The following is a 25,757-nucleotide window of genomic DNA, read 5'->3' as shown; positions in this document are numbered from 1 at the left end:
TATTTTTTCAGCAATGGATAAAACGAAAGATAAAGCGAAAAGTACCGCACCAAACACACCGAATGGGGCATTCGTGCGGTAAAGTACCTCCGCCTCGAATTATGCACAGTATACCGCGCAGTGCCGCAGGAAGTTTGCCGATTCAATTTTCGAAGGCGATTCGCCGCGCAGATTGCAGCCCCGCCAGCCGCATAAACGTCAGGCTTTAAGTCGCCGCGCGTTGCTCCAGCAGCAGCAGCAGCAGCCGCGCAGTCAACAGGTTAGCGTGTCCCGGAAGTGTCGGTGAGAGCAGGAAGTCCACACTCGTCGAGCGTCCTTGCGAAACAGCGTCGCAGACCCGAGCGCGCGCGCGCGCGTTTTCCACGCCAATTTTCCCCTTTACGTGTGCCATTCTGATCGGTATCGCGGAATTTCTTAATTCCTACCTGCAGCCTTAACGGCCCGAGACGCCCGACGAGTTGTAAACCGGACGCTTTTACACTTTCGAGTTTTCTTTAGGGGGATAATTGAGATAACAAATGCTTCTTTAGACTGGGCACTTTTGCGATTTTATTCGAATATGAATGTCTCTTGAAAAGACACGGTAATAACTGTGGTTCAAATTAAGTTCGATGAGGAGGTAAGTACAAAATGGCCTAAGACTAAAACACAACATGTATACGGGATCCAACGCAACTCGGATCTTATCGTTTTGTGCTTAACAGTGTGTACATAAAGTTTTACAAATTTCATCTAAGATTCGCTAATCTAAGTGTTGATACAATCGGTAGTTGAGTATTGGGGTTTTTTTTTTTTTTTTTTGAAGTTTCTGAGACTCTTTCTTTGTCGTACAAGGCCAAAATGAAATATTCTTCCAGAGTATCACAGAATTTCTTTTTTTCTCTCTCGTTTTCCAAGGAATGGCGACAGTAAAATTTTTTCATATATTTTTTATCGAAAGAAGCTCGATCACAAACGATCTCTTAAATATATATATATAAGTCAAGAGGGGACTCGCTCCAATCGAGTAATCTAACAATCTATAATCTTTATAATATGTATATATCATAGTATAACAAGATTTTTATCAAAATTTGCAATGTTTGATTAATAATGCAGTTGCGTCCTTCACTTTGTTCGTCGAGACTTTAATTGCTTGGCTTACTCGATCAAGCATAAAATATGTATGTACAAAAGGTCACTGGTCCTCTGTTGCTCTTATGCACAACGAATTAATTTGATATCGTCAATTACACGCTACTTGCATTATGAATATAAATACACGCAAACATACATTAGCGGGTCGTTCTTTTCGTCACTCAAATATGCGTCGGATTACCACAGTTACACTCAAAAACTACAATAAATATTGCGAGAATTTCAAGTGTCACTCAATAATAATAATTATAATTATAATAATTTTTACAATTAGCTAAATAATACAGAGTCGCCTTTTGCAAAGGCAATCGAACTGTCATGGTACGCGCGTATATTGTTACAAGTTGACTCGAGTCAAATCATCGTCGCACTCAGACATGACAAATACAAACGGTAAAGTAAATTTGTGAGATTCCGCAAAAAGTGTATGAATACATTTTCGTATCTTACGACGCCATGACGTGATTGAAATTGAATCCGAAGTAGTATTCACACTTGTACAGTGTATAAATTTGTAAAGGTTAAATGTCTCAGTGCAGCAAACGAGGGTATACAGCTCGTTCAGCAGATTACGCGTCTGTTTAATTGTTTGCTTCGTAAATACTTATTGACTACGCTTTCTGATTGTGATCATTCGAACAAAGGGCTCGTTCAGGTCATCAAGTCTTTTTTGGTCTTAGAATGAAATTAAGATTATGCGCCGTGTTGACCGCGTAGTAAACGTTGGCCGAATTAGGCAGGACCATCTCGCGATCGGGCAGGACCTGGGCCAGAGTGAACTGGTCGGGGTTACCCTCGATGCCGAGCTTGAGCATGGCGTTGCGTATGACCTGGGGCGTCCTCTCGTTGTTCGAGAGCATGATGGACTTGTAGAGGACGACGCCCTCGGTCTCGACGTTGTCGCTCTCCATGGTCACCTTGATGATGTAGAAGTCGGGCGAGCTCTTGTGCGAGTGACTGGGGCTCGACAGGCCACCGGCGGCACCGTTCGAATTGTTCAGGCGAGCGCTGCCGTTGCCTCCGCCCGAGCTCAGCGAGATGTCCAGCGAGGGCAAGGAAGACGAGGAAGACGAGGAAGACATCTGAGAGGGCGAAGTTCGCCTGTCGAGCGAATTGTGCGGCGAGCTACGAACAAAAGAGAGGACGTTAGCCACACATTTGCTTATATCGCGTTACGGAATAAAATTGAGAGCGTCTCTCGTTACCTGGGCAGCGAATCGAGATCGCAGTAGAACTGCGAGCTGCTGGAGCTCGAGGTGGAGGCGATCGAGTCGTTCTTCCGGTGGCCCGAGCTATTATGATTGTTGGAGTGGTTGTGATTGTGGTTGTGCTTCTTCTTGGGGGGCGCGGAACGGTTGTTGATGGTGCTGCCAGGGGGAGGCGGCTCGATCTGGCAGCTCATCCTGTAGGCCTCCCGGTCGTCGAGCACGACGATCGAGTGAAACCAGCGGTCAAAGAGCGGATCCGCGCTAAAGTTGTAGGCGTTGGCCGCACCCTGGAGCAGCCGAATCCGCGCGAGCACCTCGAACTCTTTGCGCCGCTTGTCGAAGTTTATGAGACCTTCGGCTATCGTGTCGGGGATGGCCGTGTCGATCATGGTGAGGTCCGTGAGGAATGTGCCGAGGTACGGGATGGTTCCGTAACTGATATTCTGCAGAAGACGAGAGTTGTTATATTCTCATTCAGATGCAAAAATCATGGAAAGCAAGTAACGCAGTATAAGCTTACCCCCGCGTGAGTATTCTGCTTCTGTAGGATCTTCTGGAGATGCCTGTCGCTGCGGCCGGCCGTGTCGGCAAACTTGGCGGTGCCCTCCTTGATGAGGAGCTCCCTCTGCGTCCAGGCGTTGTTCTCCTCGGAAAATATGCGCTCGAGCTCTCGGAAGACCTCGTACTTCTCGCGCGGCACGCACTGCCAGCACTTCTCGAGCCTGTAGACGGGGTTGCTCTGGAGGCCGGAGACTATGGCCTTAAGGCTGCTGAAGTTCTTGAGGATCCTGAGCTCCTGGGCGATGTCGATCCAGGTCTCGATGATCCTCGCGCGCTCCTGGGGTTTAGCCTCGTCGCCACCGGCGCCGCTGCAGAGGAGCACGCTGGAGATGACGCGCAGCGAGACGGCGTTGAACTGGTTGACGGTGGCGAGAACCGTGGCTGCGTCGTGGCTGCGCGATCGATCTCGCCTCGACCAGACGGCGCCCAGGCACTGGTGGGCCACCAGCTTGCGGAACACCTCGGCGTCCATGCGCGTCAGCTGCTCGGCGAAGTGTCGGTGCGGCACCTCCGGGAACGAGTAGCTCGACCAGCTGTCGCTGAACGAGTCGTTGCCGTAGATGGCCGCGCAGTTGTCTGCGGATTGGAGAAATCGATCCGTGAAATTCGACGCTCAAAGGAGCACACGCGCAGCTTAAAAACATCTCGATACGTACCGATCTGGTCCTCGCGCTGGGAGAATCGGTGCAGCCGGTGTCGGGCCTTGAGCTCGAGTTCGGAGCCGGGCAACCGCCTGTGGGCAAAGTCCAAAAGGCGCGAGAGCAGCGGGTGGTTGGGCGGCGCGCGCCAGTCACCTGGGTAGGCGTCCAGCCAGACGTGGAGCGCCTGGACGAGCGTCTTCCGGTGCTGGGCGTTCGCCGCCTCGTCGAGGGAGTCGTAGCGCGCGAGCAGGAGCTCGAGCACCTCGCGAGGCGTCGTGAACGCCCTGTAGGTGGCCAGGAAGACGTTTATGTAAGTCGACTCCAGCTCGCCGTCGTCGTTGGCCAGACTCTCGACCAGCCTTTGCACCGTGCCCGCCTTCAGGAAGCGCACGCGTACCGTCTCCCATTCTAGGTGCGAGATCTCGTCGTCCGAGTCCTGTGGGGCAAAATCTCGATTAGTCTCGAGGCTTGAATTGCCAAAATTATAATTTTTGTTAACGACTTACCGAAGCTGAGAGACTTCTCGTAGGCCTGTGATAGCGAACTTTCTTGAGGTACACCGTGTAGATGACGCCCTCACCCTTCTCCTCGCCCCAAAGACGCCACGTGGGCTGTAAACGAAAGTCGGCGTTAGATCGTTGCGAAAAAAAACAACAAATTAACTCAAAAGACAAGAATATAGCAGGATAAAATGGGGGGGGGGGGCACATAAACAGAGGTCAAGACGCCTTCCAAGGCTATCGCGCGAGGCACGCGTTAACCGAGGAGTAATTTTAAGATTACCCGTACAACGACCCGGGAGAGCAAACTAGGCGTCGAGTTCGCGGAAGTAATTTCCGCGACTCGGTACTCCATTTTTCATGGCGCAGCTAAAAGCCTTTAGTACTGACTCTCACTCTCTCTCTCTCTCTCTCTCTCTCTCTCTCTCTCTCTCTCTTACGCGCGGCCCGAATGAATCTCCTCGGGCGGCGCGTGTACACACACGGTCTGAATTATTCCCCCTCGTCGTCATCCTCGATCTGCGACGTTTGCCTCCCCGAAATGAGGAAGACCTCGTTTTCTACGGCCAATCGCCAAGGGGCAGAGACGCAGGTAGCTCGAAAGAGTCGGCTCTGCGTTTATTTTTTATGGGACGAAGTATGAGAGATTTATTATAATGGTTAAACGTAGAAAGCACGAAATTAACGCCGAGTTAGCGGGTATAGGATAATCCAGTTGAGAAAAATGACACGTTTTTGACATAAAGCGCGGACTTGCTCATTATACGCGAGTCAACGACTCGGCCTTTCACGTCAACCTGAATGTTGCAAAGATCTCATCCCACTTTCACTCTCGCGCAATTACAGCCGCTGCTATGCTAGGAAGCGCTCCGAGAGCGAATTTTATAACTAACCTGCAATTTCAACGCGATAGCAGAGTAGCTCGCGGAGTTGTTGTTTTCGAAACGGCAGTTGCCGCTGCAGGACGTGTAGGAGAACGTCAACGCCCGGGATACACCTGTCGGTTACTCATAGGTAAACCAATGATTCACGAGACTGCATCAGTAGCAGTCGTCGCGATGATTCTCGCCGACTCACGACGCGCGGCCGAGCCGAAAACGAGGGAATCGCGATTTCACGATTTATTGGAAACTCGTACAGTCAACAGTCTCGTGCTATCAACGCTTTCTATTAGAAACGTCTCTAAACTCTAGCCGGCGATACTCTTAATATACATATCTGTACCGCAACATTTAATAGCCGCAGCCTCGCTAATCTGCATGTTTACGCGCGCGTGCTGAAAGTGAAACCGTCTCTCTCTCTCTCTCTTGGTAAAAGCTAATGAAAATCCGCGCGGCAACAAAAACAAACAACGATGGAGCGTTAAACGCTCTCGTTTTCTAGAGCGATACAATTATAACCCGCGCGCAGCATCTTGGATCGGAGAGTCGAAAGCGTGTCATTGCCGCGACACTGGCGGACACAATGTTCGCGTGCGAGCATACGGTGTGTATATGGACTCTATGCGCCTGTGGAGAGAAAGATGCAAGACGATCCGGTAATTAAAGGCGCGTGAGGAGCCAAGCCAGCCGTGACTGTAGCGTCCGAGTACACGAGAGTATGTGTCCTTGGCTGCATGCTTCTTTTGCGCAAATTTTTTTTCTTTCTTCACGGGCTTCTCCGCAAGAGGAGTAATGGAGGCACGTAGAATATGGAAATGCGAGGTGTTTTGTAATAATAATCGTAAGGCTGAATCATGTCTGAGTAAGATTTTTCCTTTCGGCGGCTGAATAACTCGTTAGCGCTGTTTTTGTTTTTCTTTCGCGGGTGACGAACGCCTTTTTCGAGTCATTCCATTCTGTGTAGTGTCTTTATTACGCGGCCGTGAGATAACATTTTAATCGCGTTTAATAATCTCGGCTTTATATCATGGTTTCGAAAAAATATAGCCGCATCGTATAGCCATTTGCTCTTAATGCGACCGTAACAGTCGGTGTTTTGCGCCGAAAAAAAAAAATTCGATCGATACTTGAAATGAAAGTACCCGGTATATTTCACCAAGTCTGAGATGAGGTGCTCGAAATTTTACGACTCCTCGTAAAAGCTGCCCCTTTCATATAAAGGCGAAATTGATAAAAGAGAGCCGGCTTGGCAAAAACTCAACACAAGAAGCGTGTGTAAACACCTTTCGAATATACGATTGTCTTCTCTCGTGCGCAAATTATAGTCCCATATCCATTACGATTCTCAGGTCGCATCATGATTGTGAGCTCCGCGAATGTTTCACACGAATCACGTCGATTCAACGGCCTACACAATCCATCACAGACGGATACACGTCGCGCGTACGCACAGGACGTTAGTCACAGCGCGAAAAGCTCTTATCTCTACAGCAGACAAAACTAGAGGATTTTTAAGAGCCAGTAATAGTGAGCTCGAGCTCGCGCGAAGTCGTTTTTACGCGAATGGAGAGCGAGACAACAAAGGCGAGGAGGAGGCTTCCCCCGACTCTGATGAGTAAGCCGTGTTATCGAGTCCTCGCTATGTGTGTATACGTTTATACACATCGCGGCGCGCCCAAGGCTACCGTACCGCGCGCGAGCGAGAGCTAGGATTATCAGCTAATAGCGAAAGCGCCGTTGCCGCGTGTTTTTCCATCACAGGGCAGAGAGATCCTTTGGTTCGCAGTAGCCCTCGAATTATTCCGAGGAAATTCAGATGCGCGCCGGAATCGAGATCGAGAGAGAGAGAGAGAGAGAGAGAGAGAGAGAGAGAGAGAGAGAGAGAGAGAGAGAGAGAGAGAGCGACGGGAATATGAAGCGTCGCGTGTTTTATGGATAGGCATTTGAATTTCGCGCCGAGTTTTCCTCTTGTGTAAAGCGACGAATTTTAATGGTCGCAGAGAGCTGATAGTGACGAATCTCGAATCTTGGTCGTATCGCCGAGAGATCAAAGCTTCTGCCACTCTTTTATTTATACGTTTGCGTAACTTCATAGCCCAGTCATGATCGGCGCATTAATACATGCTTATTATACGGGAGAAATGCTTTCGTAAGGAGGCAAATAACTTTCGATCGGTTGTGCGTGAAGCGACGATGGTTGCTTTCGACATGATGCGCAAGAAAAATGCAAGGTCTAAAAGCACCATCCAATTCGCACGTAAGCGTGCAGAGTTTTATTTATAAAACTAGGAAGCTCTACAACAGAGTCTATCATTGTTCGCTTCGCCGAATAGGAGCTGCTCCTCTAAGCAAAGCACTATGGCTAATTCACTCTCCATCAACACACACACACACTCGCTGCACGCGCGCGATTATTCAATTTGCGATAAAAAAGAAAACATCGACTTTATAAGACAGCAGCGGCGAGCGAAGCGCGAAATGAAACGCATCACGCGATAGTCGCGTCGAGTTCAGAAACCCTTCGCGTATCGAATCGTCTCTGGGAACGGCATCGCGATCACGCGATCGATCCGCCGACGCTCTCTTGATACTCGTTATACACGAAAAGAAAATAATTCGCTCGTCGTGCATACGGGCAAGCATCGAGGTGATAAAGGAAAAAATCGCAGAAACGAGAGCAAAAAAAAAACAAATCGAATCGTCCCAAGGCTGATGGGTAAGAAGGAGCGTTCGCCTCTCCGAACAAAGGCGCGTACTTTTTTCTCTCTCCTAAATCCTGTTAGCGGCCTGTGTGTATATATACGTACACACCGCTTGAGCGAGTCGACGCACTGGCTTCGTTTCCGTCCGCCGGCTGCTCGAATAATTACATGCTAGCTGCCTGGGCCACTCGTAAGAATATACGGCCGGCTGTGCGGAGGTGAGTTTGGAGAGCGGATTATTGCGCGACGCGCCGCGAAGAAAAAATGAGCGCTTATCGCTCGGTTAATCGAGAAAAGTGTTATACTCGAGCTTATTGCAAAAACGAGACAAATTATAACATGCTGGAGGATCACTAAACGCAAATCTACTTCTATGGCACAACTTCATGCGTGATGACAAGTATAAAAGAAATCTAAAGAAAAAGAGGCACAGCTGCAGCAGGCACGAGCGACGATCCAAGGGTGTGATTTACCTGCTGGACGTACCACTGAGTGGTAGACTGATTCTTGCGCTGTGCCGGCTTGCAGGGCGCGCAGAGTAGCAGGGGCGCCAGCTTGTTGGGCTTGTAGGCCGCGGGCGCGGCCCCCTTCTGCACCAGCAGCGGCGGCGGTGGCGAGGGGGGCCTCAGGCCCTCATCCCCGAGCACCGGCCACAGCATCCACCGCCGAGCGAGCTCGAGTCTCAGCTCAGCCTTCCGCCGACATTTTTCCAAAGACTGACGCTGATGCCCACCTGAGTCGGGTTTCAATACACACATGTTTTAGGATCTCCTCGTGTTTTCTTTTCTATATCCCTCTCTCTATTTTTGGATTCGACAACCGCAGTTTCTTAGGGCTGACGCTGTTTAGCCGTGCCGCAAATTGAGCTACGTGGAATTTCGTGAGAAGTGAGAGACAAATTGCGGACGGCAGAGAAAAAGATGCTTTAATCGGTGTAATTGGTAAATTGGCTGTAAATGAGCTGCTCTCGCGAGAGGAGAGAGTCATTAATTCGGCTGCAAAATACGGAAGCCGCCTGTCAAGAAATTTTTCAGCGGCTGCTTATTATTAAACGCTCTATCAACGGTGACTTGACATGCGTACACTCATAAACGTCGGTCGTCGCGTTGTTGGAAAAATCGCTAAACAAACGATGGCAACGTATGCGTGTAATCGCCGGAAACCTGATTTATCCGTGCTACGCGTTATGCAGCCGCAAAAATATATACATATGCATACAGACGGCGGCCGGTCGGAGACAGGTGGCGAGTATAGTGCGCGGAGCGTGAAATCTTGTGGCGCTATGCAAGGACGCCATGTTGAAATCCATTAGCACATTCCGATACTCGTAACGTCCAGTTTGCATCGAGGACAGCTCCCATTCCAGTGCGAAATTTCTACTCGAGCGAGCCTTGCGAATCGTGCGTTTTAACCCGCGAATACGCGTCGAAGCCGAGATTTTTCATCGGTCAAACGGGAAAAAAACGCATTTCTCTTGATTTATCTGAGAATCAGGGGAAAACTGAAAGCCCGATTGATTCATGGGGCAGCCGTACAAAGAAGCCCGGTGTCGGCGGCGGCGGCCGTGTCTAAATTTAACCCGGAACAGCGAGGCTCGAAACAAGCGCTCTTGGTCACGAATCGTCTGGACTTGCGGAGGAGAAAGAGAGAGAGAGAGAGAGAGAGAGAGAGAGAGAGAGAGAGAGAGAGAGAGAGAGAGAGTACGGAGCCGAGGAGCTGCGAGGAACACGACACAGAGGCGCTTAATTCGCGTTCACTTATGTCGCAATTTGACATTTCCTCGTTAAAGCCGCTCGTTCAGAGCTTGAAAGTGCACTTGCAAGCAGTGCTGTGTAAGTATTAGTGGCATCGCACGCGCGAGGAGGAGCAGGGGCAGGAATTTCTAAATCAATGTTTGATTTAATCTTGGCCGAGATCTCTTAATCTGTCGACGCGCGTAGCGCTAATTTCATTTACTGCTTCGTAAAAGCCTGCTGGAAAATATCATTACCGATAATTAGGCGGGGAAGAGCCTTTTATTTATATTCTTTTAATCTTCTATTTTTAACACCAATTTTCCGTCTAATATCGCTAACGAGTTAACGCGCTTGAACCAGCAAATTGGCTTGATGCCGAATAATTAAATTACGCTTCTCGTGCATAACCCCCTCCCGCATCGCAGCTTTGCCGTAATTACCCTCGGTAGCATCCTCCCCTCTATATACGATCAAAGTTTAAACAACGCCGATAGCAATCCCGCAGCGAGGTGTATTAATAGAAACGTCGGACCAGGCAGAGGAAAGACGAGCAAAAAGTTGATTCCCCGGCCGTAGCCAGGAGAAATCGACGTCCTCTCTCTCAATTTCCTACTCGCTGCGGAAACGCGTCTAATGTCATCATCAGCCAGATGTGTTTTTTCCTCGATTTTCCAGCGTAGCAGCATCATCCGTGGGCGTCGCAACCGAGTGGAAACGTCCACGTGTGTCGTGCAGCTACGAGAAGAGGCAGAGAGAGAGAGAGAGAGAGAGAGAGAGAGAGAGAGAGAGAGAGAGAGAGACCGATCGATCGATCGGCGAAAGGTCAGTGTTCACCGCGCGCAAACAAGCAAGCAAGCAAGTATACAAAGGTCAGTCCTTGGCAATCGACCGGCCACTCTATACTCGCTCGCTGCAAGGTGGAACTCGCGTGAAAGACGTGTCATCGCATATCATCGCGGCGACCTGTGCGGCTTTTCAGCGACTCGCCCACTGCTGCTTTTTGTCCCGTCCACCCCCGCTGCTTTCTCTCGGAAGCTTTTGATTAAAGCGCTCGCGACTATAATTCGATATTTCAATTTGGACGCTAAAATGGCGGAGCAAAGCCTGTAGAAAATTCTCTGCACTTTGGCCTCGAGCTGCTGGAATCAAGAGCTTTGAGTAGCGCTCGCGCGCGTGTGCGGGTAAAGTTGGCCTTTGTGCGCGGCAGGGAGTTGTTGCTTAAGTGGGCTTGAAATGGAATAACTTGAATGGAAGTCGGGGAAAATAGTGGGCAAAGGGCGCAAACTACATCGGACTGCAGCGACGCTGGAAATAGTGTGCAATAATTATAAATAGAACCGTGACGCGGTGCCGGCGGAGCGCGTCACGCTATATACTATGTACCGTCTACGTCTTTATGCAAAAAAAAAAAAAAAAGTATATTCCGAGCATCGGTTGGAAATTATCTCCGTTTACAAATTACGAGTGTTCGCACGGGAAAAACTACATACGCTTATACAATAAACACACTCCGTACTCATGCGCAACGGTAATTTGAATATCGCCTACACGGATCTCTTGGCTGTTGCAGCAAAAGCAAAAAGAAAAACTGGCTGCAAGAGAGCATCGTTCAGTTTCACACGCTGCAGCGGCGAACGAACCGAGTCATCGGCGCGCGACGATAAGATTGAAAAAAAGCGAGCAGCGCGATAGTACAGCGCCCGCAGGACTGCGGCAAAAAAGCGGCGACAGGGCGTGCGCGCGAGTGTCGATGACACTGCGCTGCTGCTGCCTTAGAACGCTTGCCGATAAGAGGCTCGCTCGATAAACCGGTGCGTGTCGCCGATCCTCCCGTAATTCGAGGTATGTATACGTGTACTCCCTGTCGCGACGCGCCGCGGATTATCGTCGTCCGGAAAACTCCCTCGCGTGTGCGTGTGTATAGAGAGATATACGAGGCTGCGCAGCTGTTGAGTAATTGCAAAAGTTCGGGATTTATGAACTCGGCGGAAATTCGCTCTCGGGTCCAAGCCTAGTCGATCTTAAAATACACCAGCGAAGGGAAAAAAATCGATCTATCATTAAACTTGACCCGATATGTGTATAGGCGTCGTCGGGAGAAGCCCTCGAAGCAATCGCTGAAATTGCCTCGGCAGCACAAAGGCGAAAATCAATGCGAATTCTCCCGCGCGTTCAAGAAAAAAAGCCGAGTTAATCATAATTATACACCTATACGCGGTGACTGAAGAGAAAAATATAAAAGCCGCTGATTCGCGCGGCAGTGGCACACAACAATGAGCGCGTTATCGGGGAAGGCCGTTCGCGCGCGCGCGCGCGCGGCCAAGAAACGGAAACCGTTGCATAAGTACACAGCGCCACCGATAAAATCTAGCGCGCGAATTAGATAACGGAGAGAGAGAGAGAGAGATATTACTCCTCGAGGGAAGCTGGCTTACTTATTAAGCAGAAGGTGATCGATGTGTCCCTGGACTATACTCGTCCTCGTAGCTTCCCACAATTGTGCGAATATCGAGAAATGTTTTGCGCGCCAGTCGTTACGCGCTCGGTATAGGTTCGCTAATCCGGTTGGCGGAGATGGGATACCGGTTTCGAGGGCGAATGCATAAACCTGTGGAGAGCTCGGAAATTTTTCGGAGCCGTAAAATGCGGCTCTCAATGTCGCGCCGGTCGATAAGCGCGATCGTAATCTGCCCGACGAATTGTGCGGTTTGTTTGCTAAATTGTGGCTGTAAAACGTGGTCGTCGACTTTTTTCGAGGCGAAAAAGTGTAGGCGGTTTTGTCAACGGATTCGTATCAAGCCGAGGATGGATTTATTTCATCTCCATTGATATAGGCGCTGAAGAGCTATTGGAATTGTAAATCACGCTATAAAAATACGCGACGATAAGAAACATCGCGAGCTGGAATGCCTTGTCAATGGCTCGAAGATTAGCGTTCAAGTACACGCTTCGAATTTTCTTTCACAAATAAGCGTCGCCCAAACACAACATCGAATCGTCAATTATTCACAGCGTAGACTCATATCGATTTTTCTTCAGCGTAAAACTAGATTCCGATCTAGCGCGCGGTAAAAACCCGGTACAGTTACAGATACGCATCGGAACCAACTCGCACTGTAGCTCGTCTGCGCGTAATTATCCTCCGGGACAATTAAGATAATTCCGATACGCGAAACCTCGTCGATAATACGACTGTGGCTCGCAAAACGACGTCGGATCGAGTGGCGACTCGCAGTTCTGCGAATCGAAGAGGAGAAGAGAACTAAACAGCGCGTAAGTATAGCAACGCATCCTGATGCACGAGAGAGCGCGCGCTCTGGCAAATATAATTATTAGCCGATGACGAAACTCGGTCGCGTTCCTTTATCGCCGCTAATGCCTCTCGGCTAACAGCCAACTCGCGAAGAGTCACTCGCGCGAAGTGACTCGCGTACGGTATAGCGCATGTAACAACCGACGCCGCGACGAGGTGCGATTACTCACGCTTTTCCATCGCTGAAAAGACCGCCGCCACTGCTGCACGTGCTCTTAATGAGTCTTGTGTGTGTGTGTGTGTGTGTTGTTACATACGCGCGTATGCACACACGTGCGCGGGGACACCGCTGACGTATATTAGGCCGAAGGTATGTATACACGAGCACGTGCATTCGATCAATTTTTCGACGATGTGTGTACTGCCTTGTGTACTTTCTCCAGGTGTTTCTCCTTTTTCAGAGAGCGACGAATATAACGCGCCGGTCTCGAGAGTTCTTTGCTGCAGCGCATGAATCATGTAATCGAGAACAAAGTTTCGCGCAGGAATAGTCGAGAGTGTGTAAGCTCGCACAAAGGGAGGAAAGCGAGTCTCGAGGGGGAGAGCAGGTTTAGCAATGCTTTTGAAGTTGGTCTACGGCACCGGGCCTCGTAGCGAAATCTTTTTTCTCGAGTGACAATTTCGAGACGCCGTCGGCGAAAGAGGAAATTGAAGAAAAAAGTATATCAGTAGGCGGGGGGAGGAGCGACGAATTATTTTATTCAAATGAGCGGGTATGGTTGAAAAGTTTAACGAATCTGGAAGCCTGCGCCGAGATTATTTGGCTCTATACGGAAGCTAAGCAATTCAGGACTTGATGGAGCAAGTTTCACTCGAATTCTGAACTTCTTCCACAGCGCCTCCTCGAGTTTGTTTAAATGCAAATCTGACTCCTCACTTCAAAGTTTATGCTTTAATCCTACGATTCTAAAATCAGAGGGTTGTCGATCCAAACACAGAGAGATAGGGGGTAAAAAACGCGAAAAGAAATATTTTCTCACCGCATAGCCGCAAGTTTACATGCTGAATCACCCGGTCAAATATTGTTCTCCAGCAGAGCCGAGAATGATAACACACCGGTCTCTAATTTTTCACCGATGCACAGAGGCCTCGCACTACCGCGACAGATAAAGTATCCACTCGCGAATCACTGATAACAGCGAGATACAGACACATGCACACACTCCGCCCTCGTCAACGCTACGGACGCGACTGACGGCGGCTAGTGCTCTTGGAGTTTAAAACACAGCTCGCGCGCACACGAGCGAACGCGCGCGCGAGAGAGAAGAAGGGGACCGAGCCGGCCGAGCGCAACTTGGCCTGCAGCCGTCAGTAGTAGTCGATGCATAACGAGCGGACGCAAGTACGCACACGCGGGGCGGCGAGGAGTGTAGCGCACAGCCGCACGTGCCCCCTAGGCGCCAAGCTAGAGTCTGGAGAAAATTACACGAGGGGGCTTTGTCTCGCTCTCTGTGATTCTCGGTATGGAGAGAGAAACGCTATAATAGAAGAGCGAGTGCATGGGAGCTGCTTCATCGATTATTCCCCGGCTTATGCGCAACGGCGGGTGCTGGATTCGGCGATATCGATTTTAGACACGCGGACATTTTCATAGTAGCAAATCGCTTCCGTGCGACCGGGAGATGATTACATCTGAGGCGATGCTTCGAGATAAGCGAGGCGGGAATTCCTAAAACACGAGCAGCACAGACTCGCGCTGTAAAACCCGACCGATCGTCAACAAGACGTAGAGGATAAGCGTGGAACACGATCAATAAATGTAGATATCATTCGGATTTATTTTTGTCCAATCGAGGCTATATACCTAACGCTTTACAATAAGCGGCTATGTCGAACTAATAAACCCGGTAAAACTAAATTCGACCTTCCTCTAACCCCTTATACATTGTTTTCTATCAATCCCGCGCGTGCTCTCGACTTGATGAAGACGAACAATCGTTTAGCCGACGCAATCGAAGGGTCAATTGTCCGAGGAAAAAACGTCAGATGTCTCACGTGCCGACTGTCAGCGGCTCGATTGGTAAGTCACGAGGCTGACTTTGCCGGCGCGACTGGCGCTGCTCGGTAGCGACGTGTTCCAGCGCTCGCGGGAACTAAAAAACTCCACCGATAACGTAACCGTTCGCCGAGTTGGATCTACGCGGCTTTCTGGTGCGAATTGAAATCCCGAACGCTGCGATTGACGTGTAAGCGCAGTGTGTAATTAATTCGATCGCGAAACGTCCAGGACATATCCGGTTTGAATTTTTGTCGCAGCTGCAGCCGACACGGAAAACGGAGTAACACGCAGAGCTGACCCAGAATACATCGGAGCAGCATCCAATCGAGCGTGTACTGCACTCTCTCGAATATTCGAAGCAAAAGGATCGATTACTACTTGTCCCGAAAGCGGAAAAGAGCGCGCGGCTAGTCGAGTGTGTACAGTACGTTAATCGTCGCGCTTATCGCGATTAAAAACAAACACGCGGGGGGGGGGGGGGGAGGAGGACCGCTTGATCGATGCACCTGTCTCGCGCACACACGCGCACGCGAGAGAGGAACGCGGAGTTCCGCGCAAGTTCGCGCTTCGGTCACGCTTTCTAGAGCCGAACGAATCCGGAAAAAGCGGCTCTCGTGTCTCTTTCTCGCGGCGGCGATACGAGTGCGTGCCTTACTTATACTGTCCTGGCTTTGCTACTCGCTTCCTGCAGCGGTCCGAGCCGATATATCCGTCTCTCGATCGTCGTTGCGGCTGTTGCTTTTCTTCTATTATACTCCCTAATGCCACGCGTTGAAATCTCGCGTTTTTTCGGCGCCGGTTGCAGCGCGTAACTCTCGCAACTGATGATGCAAGCTCGCGAGAAAGGTATATACACTAGACCGCACGGGAGCAAAAACTTCACACCGATATCCCGCGAGTGAAAATCCTGCGTGTAACGACTACGCTAGGTATTAATTATTCAATTACGCCGAGCAAAGATACGTGAATAAAATTTCCATTCGCGCAGTTTTTGCGGCGCGCACTTTTTCTACCCTCCCTTATAACTCTTATACGCTCCACATACATGACTCGCGATCTCATTTGCAGCGTTATGACAATAAAGTGCGTTGACGTCAACTATATAACGCACACGTAACAGAATCGAACTCCGGCAGTCCAATATAACTGCGTGCTATTAAACGCAGCGGCACTTTTCGGCTCGTAACTCATCGTCGCGCCACGCGACAAAGTGCTGGTACGCGCGAATCGAATAAGCCCATAACTCGCGGCGCTCTCTGAAAGCCCGAACGTCATATGACGCGAGGAGGACGATGAGCGGCGAAATGGAAATAATAACACTAGCGCCGCGCGATAGGTCAATCGGCGAAACGGCGAAAAGCACGTGCTCGGCGTTAGCCGATAAGAACAGCGGTGACAATGAACCTCTGCGCTTTTATATATTCACCGGCCTTTCCTGCGGCCACGGCACTTATCACACAGAGCCGCGCGGAGGGGGGTTATACACACGTGCGTATGCGCGAGCGAGGACGTTATTCGGTCGTGTGCAGTGTGCTGCTACTGCAACTCAGCTGACGTCGCGGTGACGCTACGCCGTCGGTGACGTCACGCCCTATCAACGTCGGCCCACGCGATAACGTACACGAGAGCGAGAGAGAGAGAGAGAGAGAGAGAGCCGGTATAGGCTGTAAAAATTGCATTACGGTGTACTCATTCAGAGGTTTTTGATCGCCTGCGACTACGTAGACGGTGTACGCGAGGAAAGATCGATGCGGTTCGAACGTCAGCTGATTATATGTACGCGAGCAGGAAGTCGGGATAGCGGGTAATTTAATTGTGCTGTGACGGTGACGGAGTCGACGTTGTTGACTGCTACCGTACACTCTGTGACTCGGATATCGGAAGGTAATTCGGAAATTATGTCACCGATAATGGAGACCGCTGATGCGGTGTATTTACGAGCACGAGATCGAGCAAAGTAGTTCTCAATCAGCATTAACCATCAGGGTACGGCAGTCTAAAAGTATCACCCGCCCAAAATATACCTTGCTCAATTTCGGCTAATAGAGCAGCAGCAGACTGCCGTTATCGCAAGGGGGTGCGCGCGTGCGCTTCCGTTTGTGACGTAAAATCGATAGCCGCCCGCGCGCGTGGATGTTGCCTCCGCAGAGAGTCGTGTGCGGCTTGCTTGTGGGCCATCCCACGTACCTTCTTCAACGATCAAATTTTCTCGACAAACTTGTCACTCAGCCACCGCATGACGAAGGTTAGTCCCTGATGGCAATTTCCTCCAAGAGAATATAGCGCGGAAGAGGCGCTTTGTGCAAGTGTGCATTCTTCATCAAAGAGAGCATTATAACTTCGCTTTCCGATGATTTCTGGATAACTCATAGTGGCGGAGCTTTCACGAGTATAGCTCTTGCTATGAGGTATAGGAAGTGTGCGTGGGATCGTTAAAGCCAACGAGCCATTAATCGGCTGCTGCTTGTACATATAGAGAGTGAGAAGGCGGAAAAATGTATTATTCGAGCAAGCGAGGTTTTAGCGAAAAATATTTTAAGAGCCTGCGTCATTTTCAGGTTCATTGTTTATTCAAAGCGCGAAGCCTCTGAAATTTAGCAAAAATTAAGTGATTATGCTTCTAAGAAACGATTTTCTTTTCAAATACCGGTTCTACACGCTATCTACGGCGTCGTGTAATTAACGGAGTGAGATGGCGGTTATAATAATAAGATTCATAATTAATGAAAAGGGAAAGGAATTGAATTGTGTTTAGATTTACTTTAAGCGCGTCGCCGAGTATACTAAAAAACTTTCTCTACTTTCATGTGTGAGAACGAACGAGTGCGATTCTGGCAGAAGAATCTAACCTACTTTTACCGTCTTTATCAAAATCCACAACATCGACAATTCAAGTGAAAAAAGAAACTTCTTATAAAATTTAATGCTTTTTCATGTGAACAATTGTCTTACGAATGTAAGTATTCTCATTTACCGTTGAAAAGATAAGCGTTGATGATTCATTTAAAAAAAGTGGAGTCTTATCTCTGCCGCGGTTGACAACCTATTCGGAGCTCGAAAACTCTTTTTTTTTTTTTTTTTTTGTAAAGCGGGAACGCGTACTCATTTCGCAGATGATTAGTGGATTTATCGCGTTTTACTCATAAAGCGATTCACTGACGATTCTAAAATTATTCATCAAATACTAAAAAAACATCCGAATATGATTGCATTTAAAGAATCGAATGACGCATTTGCGGCATTGTACTAAACTAGAGCAAAAAATAAAGCTCGCGCGTGATCTGCCATACGCATATTGAGACAATAATGGCATAGAAGGTCAGAAAATGAATTGTTTTTTTCAACCTTGCGACAATCTTTTTATTTCTTTCCGCGATCGTTGCCCGCGTGCGCTGCACGAATATATTCTATCTTCGCCCGACGATACTCTACGCGGTCCTTGGAAACGACAAGTTGAGATTCACGTAGGAGTTAGGCTCATGTGACTCACGGTAATATACGCATGAAACACCTCGACTCCGCGGTCACGTTTCTACCGAATTGCGCGACTGGAAAGCTTTTGTCGACTCAAGACAGCATTAAAATGTTCAAACCTGTTCGATTCGAAACGCTTGTTCTTTCAAATGTAAATAAAACGTTCGCAGCGCTGCTGCTGATGATGCATCGGCTGAAAAAGGAAATTCAAAATGCGGGAGCGGAGATGCTAATATTATGGTTGCATGTGTGCACTTGACTTTCAGTTGTTGTCATGAAAGGCACGTAATAAAGCTTATCAAAACGTGACAATGGACCGACGAACATTTCCTGTGAGTCAAGAATAATTAAACTTGCAATTATTCTCTGATGCGATGAGTACGTTAAAGCCGTGTTTATACGGCAATTTTCCACAATGTAGCGGTAAAAAAGAAGTAAGTGCTAAATACAGTTATTCGTTTGATAAAGTTCAACGTATAAAAGACACGCTTTTAAGAAAAAAATTTCCGACGCTTTGTTTCAAGGGGAAAAGCATACAATCTAAGCAAGTGCACAATTGGTTCAATTGGCGTGTTTTTTTGCTTGGCATCTCAAGGTTCTTGTCTATAATTTGATTATTGTATCCTTGTATAATTTTCCTTCTTCGACGTTACATTGTCATATACAAATTGAAGAAGATCATCGAAGACAATATTTAAACCAACGTTGCTTCAGTCGCTTATCAAGAATTCCCTCACATTTTACTCAACAATCCTAATCCAAAGCCATCATCGTCGGCATTACACCACAAAAAGCCCGTCCAAAACAAAAGACCGGATATCTAGATGCAGATAATCCATCGGCAAGTGGGTAAACGCACGTAAAAAGCTGTACACAGCTAAAAACTTCAATCTTCCAATTCTCTCATCGCAGGCGGTATATTACCGTGGGGAGTAGACTCTTGCTCGGCTCTCTCGCATGCAGCGGGGATTATTGCGCAATACAGTCGTGCTCTGCAGTGGCGCGAGACCCAACGAAAATACGGAATCCAGGAAGTGGCTTCTTTTGTAACAAGCCGATCGAAATCGCGCGACTGGCCTTTGTAGCTATAGTCATACACATACGGAGAGCTAAAGAAGAGCGTCTCGCTTGACGTTACGAGCATCGCAGCACCGGCACGCGTGTATTATCGCGGCGAGAGAGAAATAAGGGATATACCGGTGCGTACACGCTTCTCGAGCTGTTATCCAACGCGCAGATGGAACTTCCCACGGCGCTGTGCAGCTTTGTACGTGAGAGAGAAGAAAGGTTTTCCAGCGCGCTCGCGGAATCAAGGAGAATAGCTGCAGCCCGTGTATTCCGTAGCGCGCACTGCAAGATCCATACAGCCGTTGCTGCTCCGCTTTTCACCGCAAGCGCGCGCGCGCGACGTCCTTCGACGCGACGAGGAGTATAGAGTGTGTACTAGACGCAGGATTGATCGACAGACGAAAGGAAAGTGCTTTGCAGCGTGCGAATCGTGGATACACATGTTTCTCTCGCTGTTTTCTTTTTCCTATCTCTCTCATTGTTGACGCACAGCCTGTCATCTTTCTGCTTTTCATTTAAACGCGCGAGAGAGGGAAATATTCGAGCTGCTGGAAAGTTGAGCGGCTCTGTTGCTTTTTGCCTTGCTTTTGATTAACTTTTGATTTATTCCCGCCGGTCGCGTCGGTTCGAACAATGCTCGCTAAAATTTTAAACAGGTTTAACCGCGTCTCTCTCTCTCCGTGTCATGCAAATGCAAACCCCCGGCGCTTTTTGCCGATGTGCGAGCGAAATGAAAGGTCAGTTGCTTGAAAAGTAAAAGTAGTTGTAATTTCACGTTAGTGCGCTCTGGGCTGGCTCGTTTAAACGTATTTCCGAGTTTTCGAGCGTTCGAAATTTCACGTACACACACGGCTTGTGTTGTAAGAAGAATAGAGGAACGAATGTTTTAATTGCAAATTTGTAAGCGAGAGGAAAGGGAATTCACGCAGTGATTTGTAAATTGAATTTAATCCGAGGGAGGCGTTACGTAAAATTATTATTTCATATTGCTTTTAATTAATTCAGAAATATCTCATCTCGGATAAGCATAAATCAACGTTCCCGAAGCTATTTTTCCCAGTGTGATATTACGTTTCCGACTGGTATTTCAAACGGCAACAATAGTTTTCGTAATTTATTCTCACGTCTTCTACATCTTGCCATTCCCCAAGGAAATGGAAAAACCCAATCCCCGAGAGTACTAGGAAGCGTTTTAAAACCACCCGAGAATAACCGCGTTTATTCAATCGTATATCATTCTTCTGCTCGAACTGTTTGTACTATCGATCGTAGGGTAAACGAACCCGTTAACTTCTGCATAAAATGTGAAATATCGAAAAACGCTCTTCTCCCTTTTGGCAAGCCGAGGATAAAAGCAAAAATAAAGAGCTCGACGCGAAGAATTCACAACTCAATTTTCTGCACGTCAAATCAAATGACGATCTTATCAGACGGGAAATATACGATGATTCGCTCGTTCTGGGGTCATTCGAACGTCGAGCAATTTAAACCTATCGCTAGAGCGATCACTGCAAGCCGATCTGGAATACAGATTCGATTGTGCGAAGGTTTAATTGTTACTCGGAAGCAAAAAGTCTAATCGGTCATTTGTATCGCGAAAAGACCTCCATAAAGAGCTGCAGTAATCAATCTGAAAAATAATAATCACCAGAGAGCAAAGAAAGTCCGTATTCTCGCAAAAACCAAGCACTACGAGCATCAATCAATTACAGGCTAACAAACATCAGCCAATAGAGGCCTATTATATACGAAAGGGAGCAAACTCCTCGCCTCGCATCAGAGAGCGGAGGAATCATTAGTATTCACCGGTAGTACACTTCCCAGGAAAAAAGCGCGCGCCTAAGAGTTTCCTCGGCGTTGGCTCTCTTTCTCGTCGATCCTCTGCAGCAGCAGGACTTCTTCTGCGGCTGCATTCCGCGGCGTGCGGACTTTTTGCCGCCGCTACTGCCTTCGAAGACGACGCGACAGCGACGACGGCGTTGCGAAAACGGAACGCAGCGGAGGAGGGAAAAAAACAGGGCGGGGCACCGGCAGGCGCGAACTACGTCCCTGCGCGCGCCCACCTTTTCTCGTGTCTCTGACCCGATTCGCAAACGGTTTGACCTCGATCGAGCCAAACAAAAAAAAAAAGAACTGAGAGAGAAAAGAAACGATGTGTTTAGAGCGAGACTATGATCGTCTGTCTCGAGGACGGATGGTTTACAGGCGGAAAAAAAACTGTTTGACGCCGAGAGACGCCTCGAGTTTGGGATGCGCGCGAGATGCAGAGTGCGCGTGTTTGAAGAATAGAAAATGTGAATATCCGACGACGAGCGGAAAAGAACGTCAAGGCTTCTGTTTCGCTCGACTCCCGTATATACTTCTCCAAAGTCGCGTAGAAGTGCTGCGGGCATTCCGATATCCCATAACAGATTAATTTCCAATGTAACCGTGTCAGAGAGGTGCGAGACTCCTTTCTCGCGGCAATTCCACGATCTTTATTTTTTTCGCCATATTCCTGTTACCTAAACCCGTTGAACAACGTCCGAAGTCTTCGACGTAGTACGTAACGGTACCGCGAGTGCTCTGCGTTATCAATGGCTGCTCAGGGCGATTTTTTTGCGAGATGCTGAGTTATTACACATTTCATTCGCGCACCAAGGGGACGATAAGAGCTCGATGGTTAGGAAAGTGATCGATGCGAGAAAAGCAGTTCTCCGTACGGGACCCGGGACAATGAACAATGCGATTTGATTAAATGCTTATATGCTTCAGCATGCGAGCAATCAGCGAGAAAATAGCTACAGAAGTTTCTCCTATTTTTAGCCTACTGGCGCCACTACTGTCTGTTGTCCAAACTGATTTCACTGCTGCTGCGAGCGTGACAAAAACGTTTTTCTCTGAGCGTTTAAAGAGGGAAAATTTTTCTCCGTGCAGTATAATGAAGCGTGTAACCTACTTGCCGCACGCGGCTTTTGAAAAGCGGCAAAAAATAAATAAACACGAGCGAATAACCGCGGCGGGAATGCGAAAATGAAAATTCAATCGAGCGCGTAGGAGTGAGAGTTGCACACGAGGAAGCTCGGTTTGAAAAAAAAAACAGCTCGTTTACGGGGCGTACGCGTACATGGAAAAGGCGAAATTACACTGCGAGGGAGTGCAGTAACACTCGTCGATTTCATCCGGTCGCGAGAACGCACATGTCGGCACGCCACCACGTGCTTCGGATATTCATTTTTTTTTTTTTGTTTTCTCCGATGATCGCGCGCGAGCATCGAGTATGCGATTTCGACGTTGTGTGCTTACAGAAGCGTACACAGTGGGAATAAAAGTGTCGCCTCTATTTCAGGAATCCGACGAAGCGTTCTCTTTGCGGATGCATTGAAAATAAAATACGGTATGGTATCAAAGCCTGACACCGAAAGTGTCCGGCGCATGTGTGAGAGCATTACGAAAATATGACCCCAGGGAAAGTCGAAAAATCGAGGCCGAAGTTGACGTTACGTGAGAGCTGGCTACATCCTATATCGTACTCCGGCATACCGGATGTATATTCCACTTAGCGCGCATCGATACTTTATACATATTATTTAACTCTCGTGGTACAACCGCATTTTTCTCTGCCGATACGCGCTTTCCCGCCGCGCGATGTGCGTTTTCGGCGCGCGAGAGCGATATTCTCTATTTTTAAGCTCCCACATGCATGTACGAGTGCTTCGAAGGCTTCCTCTGCAGCTTTACGTGCGGCAACTCCTTGGCATCCTGCTCTTAATGAAGGTGGATGCCAGCACTCATAGCTCCTTTCCGCCTATTACGCGCGTACGATTCTTGCCGTAGTTTAAATAAATACACGAGTTTTTGAACAAATGATCGTCCATGACTTTTGCGAAACACATGGTCGACATGCGCGCAAATGCCAAATGTGTTATTTGTCTTGGCTCGTACTCTGTACGCGTGCAGTATGTATATTTAACTTGAATAAATAAGACTTTCTTTGTGTGAGAAAGACATTTCGTTTCAGCAATCCACTTATCGAAGAAGAAAAAATAAACAAAGCCTGGCCGGAACAATCCAAGTATGAAAAACGAAGGGGGAAAGTTGGCAAGATCCGGCATAGCGTTGAATGCGGAAGACGAACGAGCCTTTACACGCCAAAAGCGTTGCGAATAACGATCGATGGGCAAACAGGTGTCGAGCATTGCACCGAAAACCGTTGCTCTCGCTCTCTCTCTCCGCACAAGTGTAAAGGGGCTGCGCAAACGTTGGGGAGAGGATTCGCAGCTTGCGCGAATATGAGCATATACCTCTGTACGTACACACAAAAAGGAACAAGAGGTTAACGCCTCTCCATCTCCTCACATCGTTCGCAGTGAGATAAACGACTGGCGGAGAGTATTTTCGGCGAAAGAAACTCCCGCGTGTTTGAGAAACGTTAAATTTTAATGACTCGCAGCTGACGTATACGCAGAATAGAAGACGTATCGCTGGAAAGTTGGCGCGAAGCGTATAGGGAAATCCGCGCGCAAAAAACATACTCTCAAAGCGCATTGTTATAATAGTCGCCGCGCTGTGTGTGTGTGTGTAACACAACGTTTAGAGGAGTTTTGCTGTAAATGGTTTTTTACGCGTCAAGTAGCACACGAGCGCGCAATTAGTGTATATATTGTTGCCGTTGCGTATAGTAATTTTTACGGCTAATGTTATGTTATTTGCGCTCGCGAGCGCGCGCGTAATGGTCGAGCGTAAAAAAGCCTTCGGACGAGGATTTACAGCCTTAGTTTGCAGGAAGTACTCGCATGAATTTTCATAGGTCGTGTCGATATGACACCGAATATAGAAGATTCCGAATTTCAGCTGCGAGCTGTCTAGTCAACGCAAATAATAATTCAACAACGGTATAATCAAGCTAAGCGACATGACGAAATCCGAGCGCGAGCAGAGAGTGAAAAAAGTATATATAAGTTGTTAGATTGAAGCAAGCCGTTGCCCAACTCCTCAATATACATATACGTATATAGAAGGTATACACGCACACACACACACACACACGCGCGCGCGCGCGGCAGCGAGCATCAACATTCGAATTATACAAGTTGCGCGCTGAGGCAACGTTACATAAATTCGCAACTCCCGTGTCGCATCTCCGCAAGGAGCCGTGATGGCGACAACAATAAAAAATATCATCCGCGCGCGATATTGGGCAAGAGTTTCGAAAGGCCTATGCGATCGCATCCTTGCGTATTATATACACACACGCGTCGAGTTCGTCTCTGCGAGTAAAGGTATGCACAAAGAAACGGGAGGAGCACATCAGAGAGTGAGCGAGAGGCGCCGAGAGTATGCAAGGGGAAAAAGAAAGAAAGAAAAGAAGGAGAGCGTGTGCGAGATAATTACCAAGGATTCGTCCCCATTGTCAGCGCTCATAGCCCAGAGGAGGACGGGAGCAAGTCCTCTTCCTATGCCGTAGTCGTCGTACCAGCTGGGCCCGAGCTCCAGTCATATTCCCCCGGATTTGGCTGCTTAGCTGCTGCTGCTGCTGCTGCTGCTGCTGCTGATCCTCAAGGCATCATGCCCTCGACTGCCGCTGCTGCTGGTGCTCTTCGTCCAGCGGACGATGCCGAGTTGAAGCACCTGTCGCGCTGCCGTTGCCGCGCGACATGTCACACAGACTCTCACTACGGGCCGCGCACACGCGATGATACGTACGTGTATATACCTGTCTGGATATTCCACTCTGTCTACGCTCTCTCTCTCTCTCTCTCTCTCGCAGGTTTACACACACAGTCTACATCCAGCCTCTGCAGTGTATTTTCGGTGTTGCAGGTTAGGAAGCGCGAGCGCGCGCACAGAGACTCGGCTCTCGCGGCTATTGCACTCGCGAAAAAAGGCGGATGCTGATCCTCGGAATTCCCGTGTGACTGTAGTCCTGGATCGAGCTGGAATCTCCCCGCGAGTTGTCGCTCCTCGGCTCGACGCGCGACTATACTGAACGTCTGAACTCGCGACGACGCCGTCTGTGTGAGCCTCTCTCTCTCTCTCTCTCCCGTATATACTCGCTCCTTCTACCGCCTTCCTTTTGCTACTATATATAATATAGATATAGCGGCGTGAGCGCAGGCAGGTAAGCGTACGCGCGCGAGAGAGAGCTGCAACAGTCGCGAGAGAGCGCGCGCGTAAAGGAATTTTAGGAACTCGCGCCCCGCCGTCGATACGATATACTACTATACGCTCCGCTTCACGGCGACCTGTATTGGCTGTATTATTGTTGGCCTGTACTGTACTTACGTATATCACGCACACGGATATATATATATAAGTACTCGAGTCTATGCGAGAGCGTCACCTGACTGTTAGCGGAGCCCCCTATCGGCGGATTTCTTTTGCGAGCGCGCGATTTTCAAAGTGATTCTTGTAGTCGTTCGAGCATTTAAATTAAACTAAAATTATTAATGTTTGATTTTAGAACAAAGTTGATTAAATAATTGTTCATCGAGAAAGAATGTTTTTAATAAAAAATTTCAATTTTTTCACCAACAACTGCGCGTCCTTCCTTCTCTT

At 48.5% G+C, this 25,757-nt stretch overlaps 1 protein-coding gene across 3 annotated transcripts; it reads right to left on the bottom strand.

Moving 5' to 3' along the window:
• Nucleotides 1-525: 525 nt before the first annotated feature.
• Nucleotides 526-25,377, bottom strand: LOC100121264 (ral guanine nucleotide dissociation stimulator-like 1). 3 transcript variants are annotated; one of them, XM_016985418.3, is made up of 7 exons: nucleotides 24,594-25,377; nucleotides 8,104-8,363; nucleotides 4,054-4,158; nucleotides 3,563-3,983; nucleotides 2,866-3,482; nucleotides 2,343-2,788; nucleotides 526-2,262 (listed from the first exon to the last, which is right to left on the bottom strand). In XM_016985418.3, the coding sequence occupies exons 2-7, from the start codon at nucleotides 8,287-8,289 to the stop codon at nucleotides 1,797-1,799; spliced, it is 2,241 nt and encodes a 746-aa protein (XP_016840907.1). In that variant the 5' UTR covers nucleotides 8,290-8,363; nucleotides 24,594-25,377; the 3' UTR covers nucleotides 526-1,796. The 3 variants fall into 3 exon arrangements, with proteins under 3 accessions (XP_016840907.1, XP_001604867.2, XP_008211420.1); XM_001604817.5 differs by lacking the exon at nucleotides 24,594-25,377 and adding an exon at nucleotides 13,660-13,889; XM_008213198.3 differs by lacking the exon at nucleotides 8,104-8,363 and having other exon boundaries at nucleotides 24,594-25,369.
• Nucleotides 25,378-25,757: the final 380 nt, after the last annotated feature.

This window comes from Nasonia vitripennis, chromosome 4 (genome assembly GCF_009193385.2).
Source record: "Nasonia vitripennis strain AsymCx chromosome 4, Nvit_psr_1.1, whole genome shotgun sequence".
In the NCBI taxonomy this organism is placed as follows: domain Eukaryota; kingdom Metazoa; phylum Arthropoda; class Insecta; order Hymenoptera; family Pteromalidae; genus Nasonia; species Nasonia vitripennis.
This window is presented reverse-complemented; position numbering and strand designations above follow the sequence as displayed.